Source organism: Pararge aegeria, chromosome Z (genome assembly GCF_905163445.1).
Source record: "Pararge aegeria chromosome Z, ilParAegt1.1, whole genome shotgun sequence".
Taxonomy (NCBI): domain Eukaryota; kingdom Metazoa; phylum Arthropoda; class Insecta; order Lepidoptera; family Nymphalidae; genus Pararge; species Pararge aegeria.
The window spans coordinates 5,143,033-5,163,074 of NC_053208.1; the positions used below are offsets into that span (position 1 = coordinate 5,143,033).

The window sequence follows — 20,042 nt, forward strand, 5'->3', positions numbered from 1 at the left end:
CGTCTATAATCGTTCTAATTACTCTAGCATTTTTCTGTGTAGTACTCTCGGTGTTTTGTCATAATATAATTAACAAATTGAGCTAATGTTAAGAATTTCAGACCTTTTTTTGTACTTATAAATTTTCCTTCCATGTATTTGTACATCATCATCGTCATCTTAATCAATTAAAGTTTTTCTTATTCTCTGACGTTCTGTTGGGTATATTCTTGGTATGTAAACTTTTGCTACAGATAATTTAGCCATTGGTTCGCGTAGTAAATACGAAGCTGCTTCTTGTGCAGGCATTTCCACAGCATCTTGTTTTTACATTCCTACGAGGCAGGAATGGAAGGAGATAGAAAATAGCTTTCTAACCAAATGGAATTTTCCAGGCTGTATTGGAGCTATCGATGGCAAACACATAAATATTATTGCTCCTGACGATACATCAAATTATTAAGGATTCCTCAGGTCCAACTCCCGAAGAACTTTCATGCCCAATAATATTGAGCACTTTTGTGCAATTTTTGTGCTGCCCGTGGTGCTGCGTCTCCTAGCTGCCGCAGCGTTATCGGTACGCGGGCCTTTTTTATGTCTTTCTATGTCTGCAAATCAAAAGGAAATTTATGCACGACTTAGTTGTTTTCCTACAGCACTATTAAGTAATATAAATATTGTATACTTACTGACTTAAGCACAAAATTGAATAACCTGCTTCCACCGATCGACCGTCTTGTCTGGTCCTTGCTCCTTCAGTAAAGATTTTAAAATTTGCCACTGTCCTTTAGTGCTCCTAAGGGCCCTATGAATTTGCCATTGGCAAGGTGGTTGTGGGTCGACTTGAAATCGACCAAAATTTCCATTTGTATCTTATTACTTCTTTTTTGGAATAAAACACAGATTTGTCAAATAATGGGCTTCAAAAAAAGGCGAACTTTAAAGATGAGAGAGAAAGACTTAGACTTCGACTAGACAAAAACGAAAAATTATTAATTAAAGTATTTGTCAAAACCATGAGCACAGATTATAATAATTACTTTGTGAAATTGACCGGGGATACGTATTTCCTCCAGTATATTCACTGTCACACGTCTGCCTGTGCTCGGAGGGTGGATACAATTTTGCGATTATAAATTAGTGTCATTTGTCAATATACATTCATTTTGAGAGTCTAATATATCTGCCATCAATTCACCATAATAATTAGAACTAGAACTACCCCATGATTGATTATGACAGTTGAAATCCCTGAGTACTAAAATAGACTATGGTGAGGTTTACAAAGAATTTATACAGATTTTATTAACAATCACAGCAATGGCGTTTGCCATCACTGAAAGCAGGGAGTGAAAAAATCTTATAAGAGAAAGCTTTGTTAATGAGTATGGTCACTCCACCAAACCCATCAACCCTATCATTTCTCACAGTAACAAAACCAGAGAACCTGAAAAAAAACTCTGGTTTTAACCGTGTCTCATAGAGACACATAGACATAGGCCTATATTAATTTATCAAGTAAAAAATATCTGATTTTGTGCTTGTGGCACTCCTACAGTTCCACTGAAGGAATTGGCGATTTCGGACGGTGAAGAGTTAGTAATAGAAATGTGTTTAAACTTAAATTATAGAGTTATTTTATAAGTTCCAAAATTAAATCTGCAATGGATTGTTGTGGGGTTGTATTGATTTATGTTTTAAGACCACATTTGGGAATTATGATTCTCATAATCACTGTTAATTTATTCATGCATGGAACAGACATACCCTCCAGTTTGCTGCTACATAAATCAGCATAAGATTTTGAAGCATAAGGGGGATGGATTTTAGCTTCCTCTGCATATGAAATTCAGCTCTGAGCCATTAAAATTTGAATTTTTTGCTGTCTAGAGAATTCTGGACGCAACTTACTTACTAGTAGTAAAGTGGCGACCTGTGTTATGGAGACAATGAGCGTTGTCAGAGACAACGGCACAAGTTTCTGACAGATGTTCATCCCCACATTTAAAGCAACGCGGTTTCGAACTGCATGTATTTTAGTATGTCCAAATTAACAACAATTGTAGCACTGGATGGTTGGGAAAATGTATTAATCAGCAGCTGTATAAGTCTGTATAAGTTATGCAGCTAGATTGTACATGTGTTATACAGTATAACACATGTACACCATTTTTGGTAACATTCGACCATCAAATGTCAATATAACCATGTTAGTGTTTGAGAATAAAGCTTTACCATCATTTCCTTTTTTTTCTTTTTTTGCGTTTTAACCATTGTGAACCACATCACATATAGAAACAGTGATATTTTCCTGGCTTTCTTCCTCAGACAAGTCTTGGGGCACACCTGTCATATCACACGTAACTCGCGTAACGGTAAGCTAGGGATGAATACTTTTTAAGAGAGACCCGCTATCAATGAGCTCTCTGTAAACGAATTGGCATCAACTATGAAGTTGTATAAAGACATTCTATTCCTGCTAATGCGTTTCAAACTGCCACTAACAAAATTATTAATATATATATTTTTTTTAATCTTTGCAAAACTGAATTGTGTGCAAAGTAATAGGATCATTCGAGGATTTGGTATTTCTTTGTATGTGGACAGTGAAAACGCCGTTATCTGTGCTAATATACATTCTAGCGGTTGAGAGAAACCTGAAGCAGTGGGCTGAGCATTTTGGCACCAGTTTTAACCGGCGGGGCATGGCACTTAGGTCGTAACATTATCTTGAACATTATCTAAAAAATAGGTGCTAATTTCTCGTCAGAGTCTTCCCACTGACATGCTTGGGCGTACAATTTCTCACTCTTACTCCTTCGTTTTTAGGGTTGCAAGGACAAAACCTTTGCAACCACCAAAGGAACAAGGCCAATGTCCATTGATCAATCATCAGGTACTTGGGTATGATTTAGTTTTAAATATTCAGTAGAGTCCGTTTATAATGACATCGAAATTATTACTATTGTGTATAGAAGACATAGCTATGGTCAAATTATCAAGATCAAATTATTAAAATTCGTGATAATAATTCTGCAGCTTTTAATGCCTCTTCTACGGTAGGTAATGGTGCTTCCTCGACTTCCTCTTCGCCATCACTTTCGAGTTGTTCCTTAGCACTAATGTTCTGTACGATATTTTCATCGGTGGGTTCTTCGAATGTGCGGAGAGCGCTATCGATGTCAACATAATCTTCCCACATTTCCGGTGCTGTTAAAAAATCTGAACTGTTTCGTGACCACAAAGATCATGTCATCTTCTTCATCGAATTCATGTTCTGATATTTGAATAGGTAAACCGTGGTTTTCAATGAATCCTGCATGTTTGAAACACTTATGAATGGTACTTTGTGACATTTTATTCCGGGTATCGTTAACCATCAGAATTGCATCTAGCACCGTTATTTTTGTAGAAGAGTTGTTTTGATAAGCATCAAGACAATTAATCATTTTGAGCACAAGGTTCTTTCTAAAATTTGTTTTGAGTGATAGTATTATTCCCTGATCCATTGGATGTAGTACTGATGTTGTATTCGGCGGAAGTAAAGCAAGTGTTATAGACTTTAAATCAGTAACATTTGGATGCGCCGGGCATTTCTCAACCAATATAGCAATAGAATCTTTTTCTTCTCATTCACCAAATCACGATCCCAATCACGAAGCCATTTTACAAAAAGTTCTGACGTCATCCAAGCTTTAAGATTGTTAGCATAATCGACAAGTAATGATTTGACACTTCTAAAACATCTTGGTTGTTGTGACTTGCCAATAATGAGCCAATACTTACTCTCTTAACATACCTCCACTACAATTTTCACCTTTAAATTTTAAAGTTTTATCCGGCATTAATTTGTAAAAAAAGTCCAGTTTCATCAGCATTAAATATCTCATCATCAGAAAATTCGGCCACACAGATATCAAAAAGTTTGTTGTTGAATTTTGATAAACAGACGAAGATTCACCGACAATCTTTAAAACGACTAATCCAGCTTGCAGAACAATTTTAGTCGAGAATACCAAAACGCGCGGCAAAACCATTTGCCTTTTCCTTTAGCATAAGGCCGCCGACAGGTATTCCTTTGTTTCTCATGTTTTTAAACCAACCAACCAACCACCATTAATGCTTGATCAACATTTTCTTGTTGCGATTTTCGAAGCCTCTTCGATTTCAAAACATTTGAACTGAACGATTGCTTAATTGCTAGTTACGGTTCTTGTTTTTAAATAAATTAAATAGTTCAAACAAACTAAAAAACGCGCTTGGTATAAAAAAACTAAACTAATTTCTACCTTTTAGTTTAGTTTATTTATAACAGCGATTTTTTTTAGTTTTTCTTGACCTATTATTTTTATTAGAGCTAAATTAATCCGTAACCCATTCACCATCAAAGAGATAAAAGAGAGAAGTTAAAGATAATGGTTGGAAATTAAAATGAACATCATACCTGCCTTAGTGTCTTTAGCTGAAAATTATATAAATTAACAAAAATCTTATTTTACAAATTAAAAAAGTAACAGCTAACGCCCTCTACCATCTAGTAGCTTAATGTTTTCTGTGGAATTTGTTAGGTACGCGAACGCCATAGGTTTTTTTTACATTTAAGTCTAGATGGCGCCGTAGTAATTAGTAAAAAATCTTATTTTATCAAAATCTGTAGACATATGTCTACAAATTTTGAAAGAAATCTGACCGTTCGTAGTGGGACAAAATCGAGCTCAAAGGGGTCGGTTACATACATACAGGTGAAGCTAATATAAAGCGTGTAAAATCATTGAGATTGTCTAATGACCCACGCCAAATTCCTTTGCGAGACATGAGTTTTCTAATCTGCATATTATTGCACCTTTCTCCTCAATTGTAAATGCTTTACGTCGTTAAGATGAAATTTTTTCACAGTAACAAACGAAAAACAATGCGTGACTTCGTAAAATATTTTCATCAAAGCATATTCTAACAGCTTGGGATAGAATATTGTCGCTTACTTCGTATTGCTGTCCAGTATTTTCTTCTATTTGTAAACAGCCGGCAAAATAGTTTTCTTCATATATCGGAGTAGCTGATGGGCATTAAGGTTTTTCAGCCTTTGTTATAACAAATAACTATTTACAAAATCTTGAGAAATAATAGCATTCGCTAATGATAAACTACGTTATTAATTTGTTACATGTTGCCCGAATGTATCAATTTCATTTTGATGTTAATTTTGAGCCAAAGACTGCAATCTACCGACTGCTTTCGGTTGATCGTCGCGCCAGGAGAATCATAGATGACAAATCGATAACACAGGCGAAACTACATAGTCTACAGCACCGACGCAATGTTGCCTGTTTATCGGTGTTTTACCGGAAATACTTCAGTGAGTGTGCTCAGGAACTTCATAATCTTTCCTCCGTCCCTGTTCTACCACAGAACAGTGACACGCCGTGAGCGGTGGCATCCTTATGTGATTTATATTCCAACAACACGCACGAAACATTTTTTTATCCATGTTTCCGAGCTGTTTTAATGTTATCTGAGCATTGACTAAAAATGATGTAAGATCGTTACTAGCTCCTATAAATTTCGTCGAATTATCTGACGTCACCGAAATTGGTTTTCCGTGTCGACTAATAAATCTCAGGAACGCTGCAAGGAATGCCTCCTTTGTAAGATCCGTGACCAGCTTCAGGTGCAATGCTTTTACTGCAAAACAAACAAAAATGCAAATATAAGCTTTTTGTTAATTTAGCACCCCTGCCCTTACGGTTGGCTATCAACACTGGCCCAGCATAATCAACCCCAGTGTGTAAAAAAGGAAATTCTAATTTAGTTCTATCTTTGGGTAAGTCGGGTTGAAATGGCTTAGCTTTGAACCTAAAGCAACGTACACAACCATGCACGACGCGTCTGGCAAGTTTCCTCCCCCCAGAGGCCGATATTTTTGTCTCACATGAGACAAAAGTAACTGGGGTCCGGCATGCATAAGTCTTATGTGTTGTGTGTTCTGTTGTAGATAAAGATTTAATATGTTTATTTTTAGGATTTCTACAATTGTAAATAAATCTTTGTATATAGGCAAATGATCTTGTTAAGTATGTATAATTTGATTTGCTATTTATGAAATTATGTAGTATGTTTGTTGGTATGTTTGTGCTATCATTTTGTGTAGTAGTATGTAAGATGATTTCTGGACTTTCTGGATGAGTGTGTTTGGTATGATCGGAAATTCTATATTCTTAGACTTTAGAAAATCTGGACCTGGAGCTATGACCCCTCGAGAAACTAGATCTGCAGGGTTCTCTTTAGATGGAACGTAGCACCACCTGTGACCGGCAGTGCTGTCTTGTATTTCACCCACTCGAGTCCGAACAAACATTTTTAATTGATTCGATTGAATTTTAGGCCATGCCAACACGATAGTAGAATCGGTCCAAAAGTAGGAATTATTTATTTTAATTGATAACGATGATATCACTTTTGCATGGAGCCTGGTGGCAAGGAGAGAACCACAAAGCTCTAACCTAGGGATTGTGGTAGGCTTTAAAGGTGCCACTTTATTTTGATAGTAGAACTTGTACTTTGCTATTAGTGTCAACTACTCTTACATAGACACACGCGCCGTAAGCGCGCTCTGAAGCATCTTAAAAGGTGTGCAATTCTAATAAAACATGTTATTAGTACAAACCCTCCGTGGAATGCGAAGTGACTGTAAAATTTTTAAATTTTACAGCTTCTCTTACTTCTGTCAAGTCTTTTGCGTTTCTTTTGAAACTTCTTCATCCCAACTGTGTTTTTTAACCCATAGTTTTTGCATTAAAATTTTTGCTTGCACAATACAAGGTCCTAAAAGTCCTAGGGGATCAAAAATTTTACTTATGACAGATAATATTTTAAGTTTTGTCATTTTTTTTGAGTTGGAATCTAGGTTAATAATTGTAAATAATAAATTATCTGTATTGCAATCCCAATGGAGACTCCCCGCGCGCACTGCGCAGTTTATCGTTCCCCATCTTGTAAAGTTGACTGTGCGCTCGTTTAAGTTTGATATATACTGTTTACTATTACGTTAACTTTCGCTCTTTTACTTTGGATATTGATTTAAACATAGTGATTTGACTCGATTTTTGTGTTTGTTGTTATATACAAGTGTTTTACTGGGCATTGAATTGTCTAGACTTAAAGTTTTATCTATTTTAATATGTTCAAGTAAATTTTCACTAGGTAAAGAATTTAATATTTCAGTATTATTTGACTGCCATTTACGTAACCTAAATTGCGCTGACTGTAAGGTGTTTGTAACATTTTTACATAGTTGAATTACTGACTCTATGGAATCCCCACCGCTAAGTCTACCACCGCACCGTCTACATAGAAATCCCGAGTAATAGCGATTTTTGAGTCAGGATCAAAACATTGTTCTGCCAACGAAACTAGGCATTTGGTGGCTAAGCACGGTGCAGATGCTGTACCGTAAGTAACCGTGTTAAGCGTAAATGTTCTGATTTTATCACTAGGATGAAATCTGAATAAGATTTGCTGTAGTGAGCGTTGAGAGGGTTCTACAAGAATACCTCTGTACATTTTTTCGATGTCTCCCGACACTACGTATTTATGCTGTCGGAAGCGCGACAAAATAGAAATTAAATCGTCTTGGACGACTGGACCAACCATCTGAATGGAATTAAAGGTTTTACCGTTATTTGACGAAGGGCTTGAACCATTGAAGACCACCCTTAATTTCGTGGTAGAAGAAGACTCACGAACTATGCCATGGTGAAATAAGTAGTATAAACGGTTTTGAGGTTTCTTACTAGGTTTTAAAGTTTTTGATGTGTCACTCATATGACCTAAGTTTTCGTATTCAGTCATAAAGTCTAAATACCGCTTTTTTAAGATAGGGTTGCGTTGAAACCTACGCTCAAGCGCTAAGAAGCGGCTTTTTGCACTTTGAAAAGAATCGCCGAGTACATCTGGGTACTCCTTTAAGCGTGCGTTCAGACATGCGGGAATCGTGCGTTTACGAATCGCGCGGTTTCAAACCGCAAAATTGTGATGCTATTCAGACACGCGCGGTTAGTATGCGATTTCGTGCGGGTAAAGCGTCAGTTTCAAAATGGAGGTCGACGAAGAAGTGTGTTTACTGTGGTTGCTCCTTAAAAAAAAGAAAAGAAAAAGGCGGTATTGGGTGCATCCAATATTACGTGACCGACTAGTACATGGTCAGTTCGTAACATTATATCCCAAATTAAGAATGTATGATAACAAATTTTTTGACTATTTGAGAATGTCAATAAAATCTTTTGATGAACTAATTGAACTGATCAGGCAAGATATTTCATGCTCTGAAACGCATTTGAGGCCAAGCGTGTCACCGGAAGAGAAACTCGTAATAACTTTAAGGTAAGATTTATTTATTGTTCTTCAAAATCAGCATAAATATTTTCTATAACTGTAGAGGACTGAGAGCCAGAACTAAATTGCGATGGTGACGGTGACGGTGCCGGAACAGGAGGAGATGATCCAGATGTAGTAAAATATCCTTGCGGGCTTGTATACTGTTGTCCTTGCCAATACGTAGGTGTGATCTGCTGAGTATTGTAGCGAAGAGGGGGTGGTAAGCTTTGTCCTTTTTGTATCACTTGAAGTAATTCAATTTTGGTTGCTAAACGCCTATTTTCTGGTACTTTTCTGAGTTCTTTATATAACGACAAACAAAAGAGTTTGTCGTCATCTTGCTTGGTAATACTATTTTCTTGAAGTTCATTCTGAAAATGTTTTCGTGACTCGATACTTTTTTCTATTAAAACCGCTATTTTTTCTTCTGGCACTTGTGTTTTCTTACGTTTAGGGGGACGTATTTCAGTGGCTTCGGTTGCATTGGCGTTTAGTTCACTTGTCTCCTCACTTTGCCTTTCATTCTGTTCTTCAATATTAGTTGTAGTGTCTTTATTACTTACACTATTCTGCAGGAAAGATAATCTTGAAAAATACATATATCGGGCTCCTTTACGAGCACCTGAACCAGAAGGAGTTGTTTTTTCTTTTTTGTATTCTTTATTGTAGCAATCTCGTATATTTTTCCATTTTTTTTGGAGTTGTGTACCTAAAAATAATAACATTATTAATAATATTCTTGTTTCAGATATCTTGGTACGGGTTGTTCATTTGGAGAACTAAGCTACAATTACCGCCTAGGAAAATCGACGATTACTGGAATTGTCCGCGAAGTATGTAAATCATTGTGGAATAAGTTGGTAAACATAGTCATGCCCGAAGCGACTGAAGATATCTGGAAGACAATAGCACGAGACTTTGAGAGATATGCAAATTTTCCAAATTGCATTGGTGCTATAGACGGCAAGCATATCCGAGTTATAAAGCCTGTTGATTCGGGTTCTTTGTATCATAACTATAAACATTACTTTTCCATAGTGCTCTTAGCACTTTGCGACGCCAACTATTGCTTTACTTATGTTGATATTGGGGCTTATGGCAAAAGCAGTGATTCTGCTATATTTAAAAATTCGGTTTTTTATAAACGCCTGACAGAAAAATCATTAAACATACCAACACCTAAACCAATATCTAATGTAGACCTAACACCAATGCCTTATGTTATAGTTGGAGATGAAGCCTTCGGCTTAGCAGAAAATTTAATGCGCCCATATTCAGGCAAATGTTTACCATATGAAAAAAGGATTTTTAACTATAGGTTATCGAGAGCCCGACGTAATATTGAGTGCACTTTTGGTATTTTGGCGAACAAATGGCGCATCTTTCATAGGCCTATAAATGTAAACATAGATTTTGCCGAAGATATAATAAAAGCTTCTTGTGTTCTACATAACTATGTGCGGACTAGAGATGGTCTAAAATTTAAAGATACTTTATATAATGCACCCATGACTAATCTCAATACCTTGCATGCGGGAAGAGGGACACCGTCATCTTTGAATATCAGAGATAAATTCGCTCATTACTTTGTGAATGATGGGCGTGTTCCATGGCAAGACACAAAGATATAGCTGCAACTAACATACCGTACTTGTAATGTTTAGGTACATAACTAAATGTAAACAAACGAAATATGGTAATACCGTTGTGACCTTCATTTGAAAAATGCTCGAAATGTCTGCATAAAGCAGCCGAAGTTTGTTTATATTTATTTAAGTACCTAAAGTATACGGAGAGTATAATATACGCTTCATAACAATAATTATAACATAATTCTGTCAATTATTTTTTGGTGAATAAACCTACTTACTTAAAATATTCTTTTTTTCCACCGTGTCTTCGCAATTTCCAAATATCTCCACCAACTCTTGCCAAGCTCGGTTCTTGATAATTTTATTTGAGTAATCATCACACTGAATGTCCCATATTGCAGGTCTCTTCTCCACCTCATCAATAAATAGTTCAGTGTCGAAACGATCCATGGCGAACTCGCGAACAGTGACGTGCTCACCGCGCGGTATCCGCAACGCAACTGAACGCGAAGTAAAGACTCCATAGTAATAGAAACGCGCGGGAGCAGCGCGATTCTATTTTCTGGCGGTTGGGTTGCGGTAACGCGCGGCTTGATTAACCGCGCGGTTATGTCTGAACGATTACTAACTAACTCATATAAATAAGACCCGCGCGATTTCCATGCGATTCTATAATCGCGCGGTTCCCGCCGTGTCTGAACGAGCGCTTAAGGTATAGTTACGATAAATCGACCGTCAGTATCGCGCCAAGTGTTCTCTGTGAAGCTCTTCTCACAGGCTTGCTCTTCTAATGATAAGCTATATTTAGGATTAATTGATTCTAATTCCCAAAATCGTGTTAATAAGGCCTCATTATTTTGAGAAAATAAGCACGTAGGAGAAGTATTTGTATTTCTGTATGTATTTAAAGGGCCTGAAACAAGCCAACCGAGTTTTGTTTGTTGCAATTTAGGATGTTGCTTACCTAAATCTATCAAGTTGGAACATATAACGTCCCAAAACACATCTGCACCCACCAAGATGTCTATGGGTGACGAAATGTGGAAAGAAGGATCGGCTAGTTGTATATTAGGCGGAAGTTTTATGCAATGTATATCTATATTACAAGAAGGCAAAGAATTTGTAATTTTAGGTAAAACGTAACATGCTATATTGAGTTTATAATCACCACACGATGACTCAATGGATAAGTTACAAGACTCTGCACTATGGGAAACTTGATTATTGATACCTGTCACAGTGGAGCTTACGTTACGCCGTTCCAAACCCAGCCTCTCACAGAGCTGCCGTGTGACATAGTGCGCAGTGGCACCATTGTCTAGAAGAGCGCGGGCAGGGTGTAGGTTTCCGTCCGCGCCAACCACGTTCACCAAAGCTGTGGAAAGCAATATATAGGGCTTGTTAATGGTATTAATATTGGAAGATAGTGCCACTGTGCTGTGCGTTTCAGTGTTTTTGTGTAAGAGTGTGTTGTGCTTGTTAACACAATATTTACAGTGTGTAAGTTTACAAAATTTGGTTTTGTGACCAGGTCTAAGACAATTTTTGCATACTGTAAAGTTTTGCATCTTAAGAATACGTGTATCTACGTCTAAATTCCTAAAATCGGGACAGCTAAATAAAAAATGATTTTGCTTACACATGGGACATGCAATTATTTTATCATCGATATTTTTTGTTTTATTGCAAAATGTGTTTTTCGATTTTGTTTCTATATTTTGTGTGTTTTGATTTCTTTCCGTACTTTGTGTGTTTAAGTGGGTTTGTGTTAATGATTGTCGTTGTTGTATATCTTGATGTATAGTTTCCAGTAAATCTGCCCTATTTGTTAAAAAGTCAACAAATTGTTGAAATTGTGTTGCGATGCTCTTCCCATTCTCGAAAGGTTATAGAATCTAACTTTTTAGTCATTAGGTGTATAATGAGTGTGTCCCAATGATCAGTGGGTTGACCTAGAGTATTTAAAGCACAAAGATTGCGTCTCATTTTGTCTATCAATTTCCTTAAGAAATGACATGACTCCTTTTGCATAGGAGTGAAATCCAATATGGCATTGATATGATTATTAATCAAAAGTCTTTCATTGTCATATCTATTTGATAGCAATTGCCATGCAACTTTATAATTTTTTGATGTAAATTCTAAATTTTGTATCATAATTAGGGCACTGCCTTTTTTAATGCTGCTTTTAAATAATGGAATTTGTTAATATCGCCTATAGTGTTATTATCATGAATAAGAGAAATAAATGTGTCTCTGAAAGTGAGCCAATGCTGAAAGTCTCTGTCAAATATGGGCAAACTTATTTTTGGTAGCCTGACAAAATCATGAAGGGCACCCCTGTTTGCTCGCTCGCTCCCTTCGCTCGACTCGGACAAGGATAATGTTCGCCGTTGCTGACGACTACACTTAGCAAGAAGAGTGAATTGAGAGATCGAATTCTTCTCGTTCGAGTAACAACTGCTCAGGATCGTCAGACAACTCCATCTCCGTCTGAAATTTATTATACTCAACATGTACGCTATCTAGTTTATTTAGACGACATTCCAGCTCGTTGAATTGAGTTTCATTTATTCTCTCACATGTATTAAAGCTATTTAAAAAAATTTGAAAAATTGTTAACTTTCCTTTAATGATCCCTCTAAGTTTGAGCAGGTCTTTGCTTCGTACATCAGACATTTTGAAAGGAAAGGAAATATAAATTCAATATAACACAGAAATAAGTAGGTAAGTCGCGTAAGATAACGCGTAAATCAAGCGGTAGGCACGGTGCGGTGCGTTGGTGGGTGCGTAGATATAAGAGACCGACCGGCCGGCAAGCGATAACAAATGCGAAAAGTTCCCAGTGTCAGATCGAATAGTGGCAAGAAAGACGGAAAGAAAAAGAAAGGATATGGAACGGACTCACTGAAGATTGTGCCCTTTTTTTTTTTTTTTTTTTTTTTTAAACGAGGAGGATAAAATCCCTTCGGACTTCTGCCTTATGGCAGGGCATGTCCGACTTGCACGGACTAAAACAACCCCCCCTATCTGCCAGGTCTGCACGGAACCGCTGGGCATTACTTCATGCCGACCTTCTTTAAGTGTTTTCTCTCTTTTCCTTCTCATCTCTTTCTCGTTCCTCTCTCCTCACCATAATGTTTCTTAGCATTTGTGCATATTTTTGCCATTCCTCTTCACTGGAGAGCATGCGCGCTATCAGACTCTGGGAGTCTACATTACTACTCGCTCCCTGTGCTACGGATCTCAAGTCTGTGCAAGCAGGACATTCAAAAATAGCATGTCTTGGGGTGTCTTCCTCTCCACAAAAGTAGCATTCCTCTGTTGGAGCTTTCCCAATTGCGAAAAGGTAGGTGTTGAACACACCGTGGCCACTGAGCGCCTGAGTGATCCATCGGTCCACCTCTCCGTGCTTCCTGTTATGCCACTTCTTAAGGTCCCCAATTAACTCCCTCGTCCAGGCACCTTTTCCCGCTCCAGACCACTCTTCATTCCGTAAGGACATTGCCCCGTACTTCTAGTGGCGTAAATTCTCTATCCCTGTACAGCTGGACACGTTCTCTTACCATTTTATCAATGGGAATAAGCCCTGCAATCGCAAGCACAGCATCTGTGGAGATTGTTCTATACGCTCCACAGATACCTATCGCCATTCGTCTCTGGACCGCTTCAAGTTTTTCCGGTAGAGTTCTATCTTCATTGCACCCTCAAAAATTGGCGCAGCGTAAAGGAAAACGGAATGAGCCACTGATGCCAGAACTCTTCTTTTGCTTGCTCTGGGACCTCCCTTTGTCGGCATAAGTCTATGCAACGCATCCGTTAACTTTTGCGCTTTTTTGGCTACCTCCTCAATGTGTTTTTTAAAGTTGAGGCATTTGTCCAGCCATACCCCAAGATATTTGATATGCTCCTTTGGAGCTACTGTCGCATCTTCGATTTGGAATTTTATAGGGTCTAGCTTCCGCCTCCCGCTAAAAACAATTGCTTCAGTCTTCTCTGGTGCTAAAGACAGTTTTTTCTCTCGCATCCACCCATTGAGTCGTTCCAATGCTGTATTTGTCCTAGTTACGAGGGTTTTCTCGGTCTTAGCTACGACAACCAATGCCAGATCGTCTGCAAAGCCCACCAGTTGAACACCCTCCTCGTGTTTAATCTTGAAGACCCCGTCGTAGAGGATGTTCCAGAGAGTTGGACCGAGAATCGACCCTTGGGGTACCCCGCAGCTAACTTTTATAATTTTCTCCCTTCTCGTGTTATCCCTAACTTTAATGTATCTATCCTCGAGATAGCTGCCAACCATGTTTTGAATGTATCCAGGAAATTGCCTCTTTCGAAGTTCTAGGATTATTTCCTTCCAGGAGGCACCAGTCGGATCGTCAGCTGGTTTGTTTGTTTTTTTAAGAAGCACAAGGGTAGCTATCTTCCAGGCTGATGGGAATATGCCTGATGTAAAGGCTGCGTCTATTACGGTCTTCACTTTTTCAGGAATGACCTCAATTGCAATTTTTACCAACTCTGAGCATATGAGATCAGGCCCTGGTGCCTTTTTCAGCTTAAGGCTTTGGGCTGCTTTCATTATCTCCTCTATAGCAACATTTACTTTTGGGGAGGCATCGGATAGAATTCGACAGAATTCATTATGGGACGGAAACAGCACGTCGACCACAGATGTGATTAGGTCCATATTAAGGCTTGAAGGACTACTTCGCAATTTTTTAGTTACTATTTTGTAACCTAGGCCCCAAGTATCCCTATCCACTTCATCACAAAGCTCTCTCCACTGTCGTTCTTTTGATTTCTTTATCGCCAGTTGTAATACGAGTTTAGCAGACTTATATTCTTCTCTTAGTTTATTTTCTGTTTGGTCCATCTCAACTATACCAAAGTTATTTTTACCCTTTTTTCGTCTTTGCCGAGTATACCGGATGTTTGGTGCATCGTGTGCCAAATCGAATCTGATGATTGGAGGGGTCTTTGGCTATCTCTTCAGCCCTCGTAAAAAAATCTTGCTCAAACGGTTTTTTTTATACTGATTTTAAATTGTTTTTTTAAAAATTGTAAAAATTCTACATTTAAATTTTAATAAAAAATAAAGTTGTTAAGTATTAATTAATTTTCTTTTTAATCTTTAATTTGTAACGTTTTACGCTTCTTTTGAAACTAGAATTACACGCCAGCAACATCTAGTTTTTGTTTTACAGCCCCGCAAAGTTTTTTTTACGTAAAAAAATAAGCTTGAACGTCAACTTTCGGTTTTAATAAAAAAAAAACTAAAAGTGATCATGTTCTTCCAATTTTTTTAAAACATCTCTGGACTGTCCCCTTTCTAATGGTGTGCAATATGCCATGAAAAGTAATTAGTAACATCACTAATTTTCAAATTTTCTAAACTTAGTCACAATTTTCTAATATTCAACAGATGAAAGAAAAACAAGTTTTTGCGTAAATAAAACTCACAAGCAGGTAAAATTTTTAAATTTCGTAGGTTTTACTTGAAATAAAAATAATACATTGCATTTGAAACATTTATTTCATAATTTTTACAAATTCTGCTCAAATTGTTCACCCCTGTTTCGAATGCAGGCCCGACATCTTTGACGTATTGTTACAGTTGTAGTCCGAAGCCGTATTTCGTTCTTAATTGTACCGAAGGCCGCTTCTATGCGTTGTATTAGTACCTCCCTCGTTGGGACTTCTGTGGCGTATACTAGCTCTTTGGCACGTCCCCAGACATAAAAATCTAACGGAGTTAAGTCTGGGGAACGTGGAGGCCATGCAATAGGCCCATCGCGCCCAATCCACGAATTGGGGAACACATTATCGAGGTATTCCCTCACAGTTAAACGCCAATGCGCGGGACAGCCGTCATTTTGAAATACTATGGGCACATCTTCATTAAACACGGGCACCTCGGCCAATAATTCCGGCAGATCATTTTGCAGGAACTCTAAATAATTATCGCCATTTAAGTTATCAGGCAGGTAGTGCGGTCCAATTACCTGATTCCCAATCACTCCTGCCCAAACGTTCACACTAAACCGTCTTTGAAAAGATTGCTGTCTTTTGGCATGTGGGTTTTGCCGTTTCGGTGCCCAATGGTGTAAATTGTGCAAGTTAAGAATCCCTTCTCTGGTAAATTTGGATTCGTCAGTCCACAGTATTCTTTTTAAAAAATCAGGATTATCCACATCTGTGTGTAACAAAAACCGACAAAAGTGCATTCGTCTGTCAAAGTCGCCACCCTCAAGACCTGCAACAACCAAAAATCTTTTTAATTCCCCTTGAGCAGTAATTAATTGCACTAGAAGATTATGGATACCTGCTAAACAAAGGCAACGTCAAACAAAGGTTTTAAATTACGTACCTTGAACCGGAGTCTCGTGGAATGGATATTTTTCGTTTTGTCGAAGGACTTTCCACACTTTCCATATTGAAATATCAAGTTGTGCCGCCACATATCTAATGCTTCTTGTGTCGTCTTCCTCAAAAAGTGCCAGTATTCTCTCGTCCACTTCAACATTATGTCGCACAACATGTCCCCTTGGTTCATGAAAATTGACACTCCCAGTCTCGCGTAAACGTCGGTATGTGTCTTGGAAGACTCTGCGGCCAGGTAATCGTCGACCAGGAAAGCGTTCCTGGTAAAGTCGTTGCGCTGCACGAGCGACACCACGGGCTGCACCATAAACCATTATGATGTCCGCATATTCCTCGTTAGAGTATGTCGTCATTGCAACAACAAAAAAGTCAACAAAGTTTAACAATAACACCAAAAGTAAATAAAACGTAACAAAAAACAACAAAACTTAACGAAAACTAAATAAAAGAATCGTGGAGTACAGTAAGCTAGCACACACGTTAGGCAGCAGAGGCAGTGATGTCTCGACTAAAAAATAAGATGGCCGCCGTGTCGACGCGACGCGGGGCCCGTTCGCGATTGGTTCAAACAGGTTTGCACTATGCAAGAAAGGAATAGAAGATAGATTTCGCTTCACTAGAGTGAAAAAACTATTTTTGCCTGTTTAAACGAACAACGGGCGTATAACTTTATGAAAGAGACAGAAAATGTCATCTGCCTTGTGAATTGTGAGTGTTATTTACGCAAACCCTTGTTTTTCTTTCACCTGTTGAATATTAGAAAATTGCGACCAAGTTTAGAAAATTTGAAAATTAGTGATGTTACTAATTACTTTTCATGGCATATTGCACACCATTAGAAAGGGGACAGTCCAGAGATGTTTTAAAAAAATTGGAAGAACATGATCACTTTTAGTTTTTTTTTTATTAAAACCGAAAGTTGACGTTCAAGCTTATTTTTTTACGTAAAAAAAACTTTGCGGGGCTGTAAAACAAAAACTAGATGTTGCTGGCGTGTAATTCTAGTTTCAAAAGAAGCGTAAAACGTTACAAATTAAAGATTAAAAAGAAAATTAATTAATACTTAACAACTTTATTTTTTATTAAAATTTAAATGTAGAATTTTTACAATTTTTAAAAAAACAATTTAAAATCAGTATAAAAAAAACCGTTTGAGCAAGATTTTTTTACGAGGGCTGAAGAGATAGCCAAAGACCCCTCCAATCATCAGATTCGATTTGGCACACGATGCACCAAACATCCTGTATTTTCGACGGCACTTTGTGCAGATCTCTCTTATCTCCCTAATTTTTTCGTTCCACCAATAAACGGGTGCTTTCTTCCGTAATCCCTTTTTTGGCATCGCTTTATCACAAGCTTTTCTAGTGGCAGCTACTAATTCATCTGGTGTATTAATATATTGTTCCTTCAGAACACACTCAAACACCGGCTGATCTAGTTTGTCAAGTCTCCATCCTATTGGCCGAGGTGTGGTCGGTTTCATTTCCTTTTGGAGTATATGGAACTTTATATATCTGTGACCACTCAAGCTATCTTCATCAAGGACTTGCCATTCCGATATTTTGTGTGTTAGGCCTGGGCTTACAAAGGTAATGTCTGGAGTGGAATTCTTACTGCCTCTTTGAAACGTTGGCGAAAACCCCCTATTAACTATGATCATGTCTGCACTCGCGAGAAGCTCCATAATAAGACGTCCCCTAGCATTTTCGGTTTTAGTGGACCAAACGTTCGATGCCGCGTTGAAGTCTCCAGCCACCACTATTTCCCCACGCTGTGACTCAATACTTTCAAATAGCTCACTAACATCTTTTTCGAACTCCTCATATCTATTGTTAGGCGAGAAATAACAACTATATACCGTAAGTTCAAACACTTTCATCGCGATAAAGCCATTTCCTCGAGCTACTACTTGGTTTGGATGCTGTTGTTGAATATGACCAGTGATACATCTCCTCTACAGTCCGTTACCCAGTCTCGGGCCTCTAGTATCTTTCTATTCGGTTCTGCTATGATAGCTAAATCAATTTTATGTTCTTTTGCTGTCACTGCTAACAGATCATGGGCGACTCGTACCATCGATACCATCTTGTCCAGAAGAATGGCTGCGTATTGAAAGAGGATTTGCAAGGATGTTTCCTCGAGCGATTGGATCTATTGACGGCAAACATATTGTTCTCGACTGTCCATTCAATTCTGGTTCTGTATACTATAATTATAAAAGAACCTACAGTATAGTATTACTGGCATTAGTTGATAGTCAATATAATTTCATTTTTGCTGATATTGGTTGCCAAGGCAGAATAAGTGACGGTGGAGTTTTTACAAATAGTCTTTTATGGAACAAGATGTGCACAAACAGCTTAAATTTACCACCACCGCATCCTTTACCAGGTTTGAATATTGATGTGCCCTACGTTTTTTTGGGGGATGGAGCCTTTGCACTGTCAGAACATTTAATGAAGCCCTATCCTGATCAACACAACATGGGATCTGCAAAACGTGAATTCAACAAAAGATTATCTTCAGCTCGGGTAGTGGTAGAAAATACTTTTGGTATATTGGCGGCCAGATTTAGAGTATTTAGAAAACCAATCCCATTACAACCACAAAAGGCTAGCCTTATAACATATACTTGTATACTACTACATAACTTCTTGAGACGAAGTTCTACTTCTTCACATATCTATACACCACCCGGATATATTGATATGTTTGATGATGATGGAGTACTTATACAACCTGGATCATGGAGGACAGATCAAGAAAATACATCCGCTTTTCGTAACTTGAGAAGAGTACCTCGGCGATCAGCAAATAACGCCACAGAAATAAGAAACGAATTCACAAAATATTTAAGTAATATTTAAGTACCTAACTAATAAAAAATAAAGTTACCTACTTACCGTATTCATACTTTTTTTACATTTTAGATTATCTCCCAAAAAAAGCATCCATTGCTTCGTAAGCGAACCAAATAGGCTGATATATCTCATCGGCACCAGCTCCCGATTGAACGGACTTCTTAACTTTTCCCTTGTAGCTCCTATAGCTTGACATAAGAGAATCTTTTTTCTTTTTTAAATCAGCAATTGGTATTTCCATCACCGTACTTATCCGCATCCAAGCATCGTGGCTTTTCAATTTGTTTTTATAGTCTTTCAAATTAATGTCCCACAATACCGGCTCAGCACGAAGACATTCTATAAACGATAGTTCTAATTCATTGCTCCAGACGATACTCATTTTGCACGCAAAATCGTAGTCTTTATTAAAAAATTAAAACACAACCGTCCGTGTCAATTGCTACTGAGCGACTGAGCTGCCCGCGAATGTAGAGTCTTGTCGTGTTCGCGTCGCGTATCGCGCCTGCGAGCCCTTTGTCGCGGGACAAAAAACCGACAATTTTCGGGGAACACAGCGCGAACGAGTCGCGAAGCCGCGAAGAATATGTGAATCGGATCTACACTCGTGTTCGCGGGTGCTTTGCGCCTTCGCGCGCGGTTCGCGCGCGAGTGAGTAGACGGCTTAAGGTTTGATGAATTCACGATGCGGCCACCACGAGTTTTCCACGAGGTGTTATTAAATATCCTTTTGAGGCTCGAAGGACCAAAATTTTGTATTTATATATAGTTTGGACTGTATTAATGTTTATGCATTGAAATTAAACTTATTGCTGGTTTACTAGGATTTATTTTGTTACAAAGTTTAGTAAATGCACTG

The 20,042-nt window shown here is 38.0% G+C and overlaps 1 protein-coding gene across 1 annotated transcript; it reads left to right on the top strand.

Annotated features, from left to right (window-relative positions):
- The first annotated feature begins 7,947 nt into the window (after positions 1-7,947).
- LOC120636317 (protein ALP1-like) lies at positions 7,948-10,518 on the top strand. Its single transcript, XM_039907746.1, has 2 exons — positions 7,948-8,358; positions 9,101-10,518. Exons 1-2 carry the CDS (start codon positions 8,072-8,074, stop codon positions 9,981-9,983), a joined length of 1,170 nt encoding a protein of 389 aa, XP_039763680.1. The 5' UTR covers positions 7,948-8,071; the 3' UTR covers positions 9,984-10,518.
- Positions 10,519-20,042: the final 9,524 nt, after the last annotated feature.

What these genes read in the sequence shown, in the direction of transcription:
- LOC120636317 (XM_039907746.1), top strand. Translation starts at nt 8,072, where the DNA reads ATGGAGGTCGACGAAGAAGTGTGTTTACTGTGGTTGCTCCTTAAAAAA. An exon ending in AAACTCGTAATAACTTTAAG is followed by an intron (nt 8,359 to 9,100) that starts GTAAGATTTATT and finishes TTCTTGTTTCAG; the next exon opens with ATATCTTGGTACGGGTTGTT.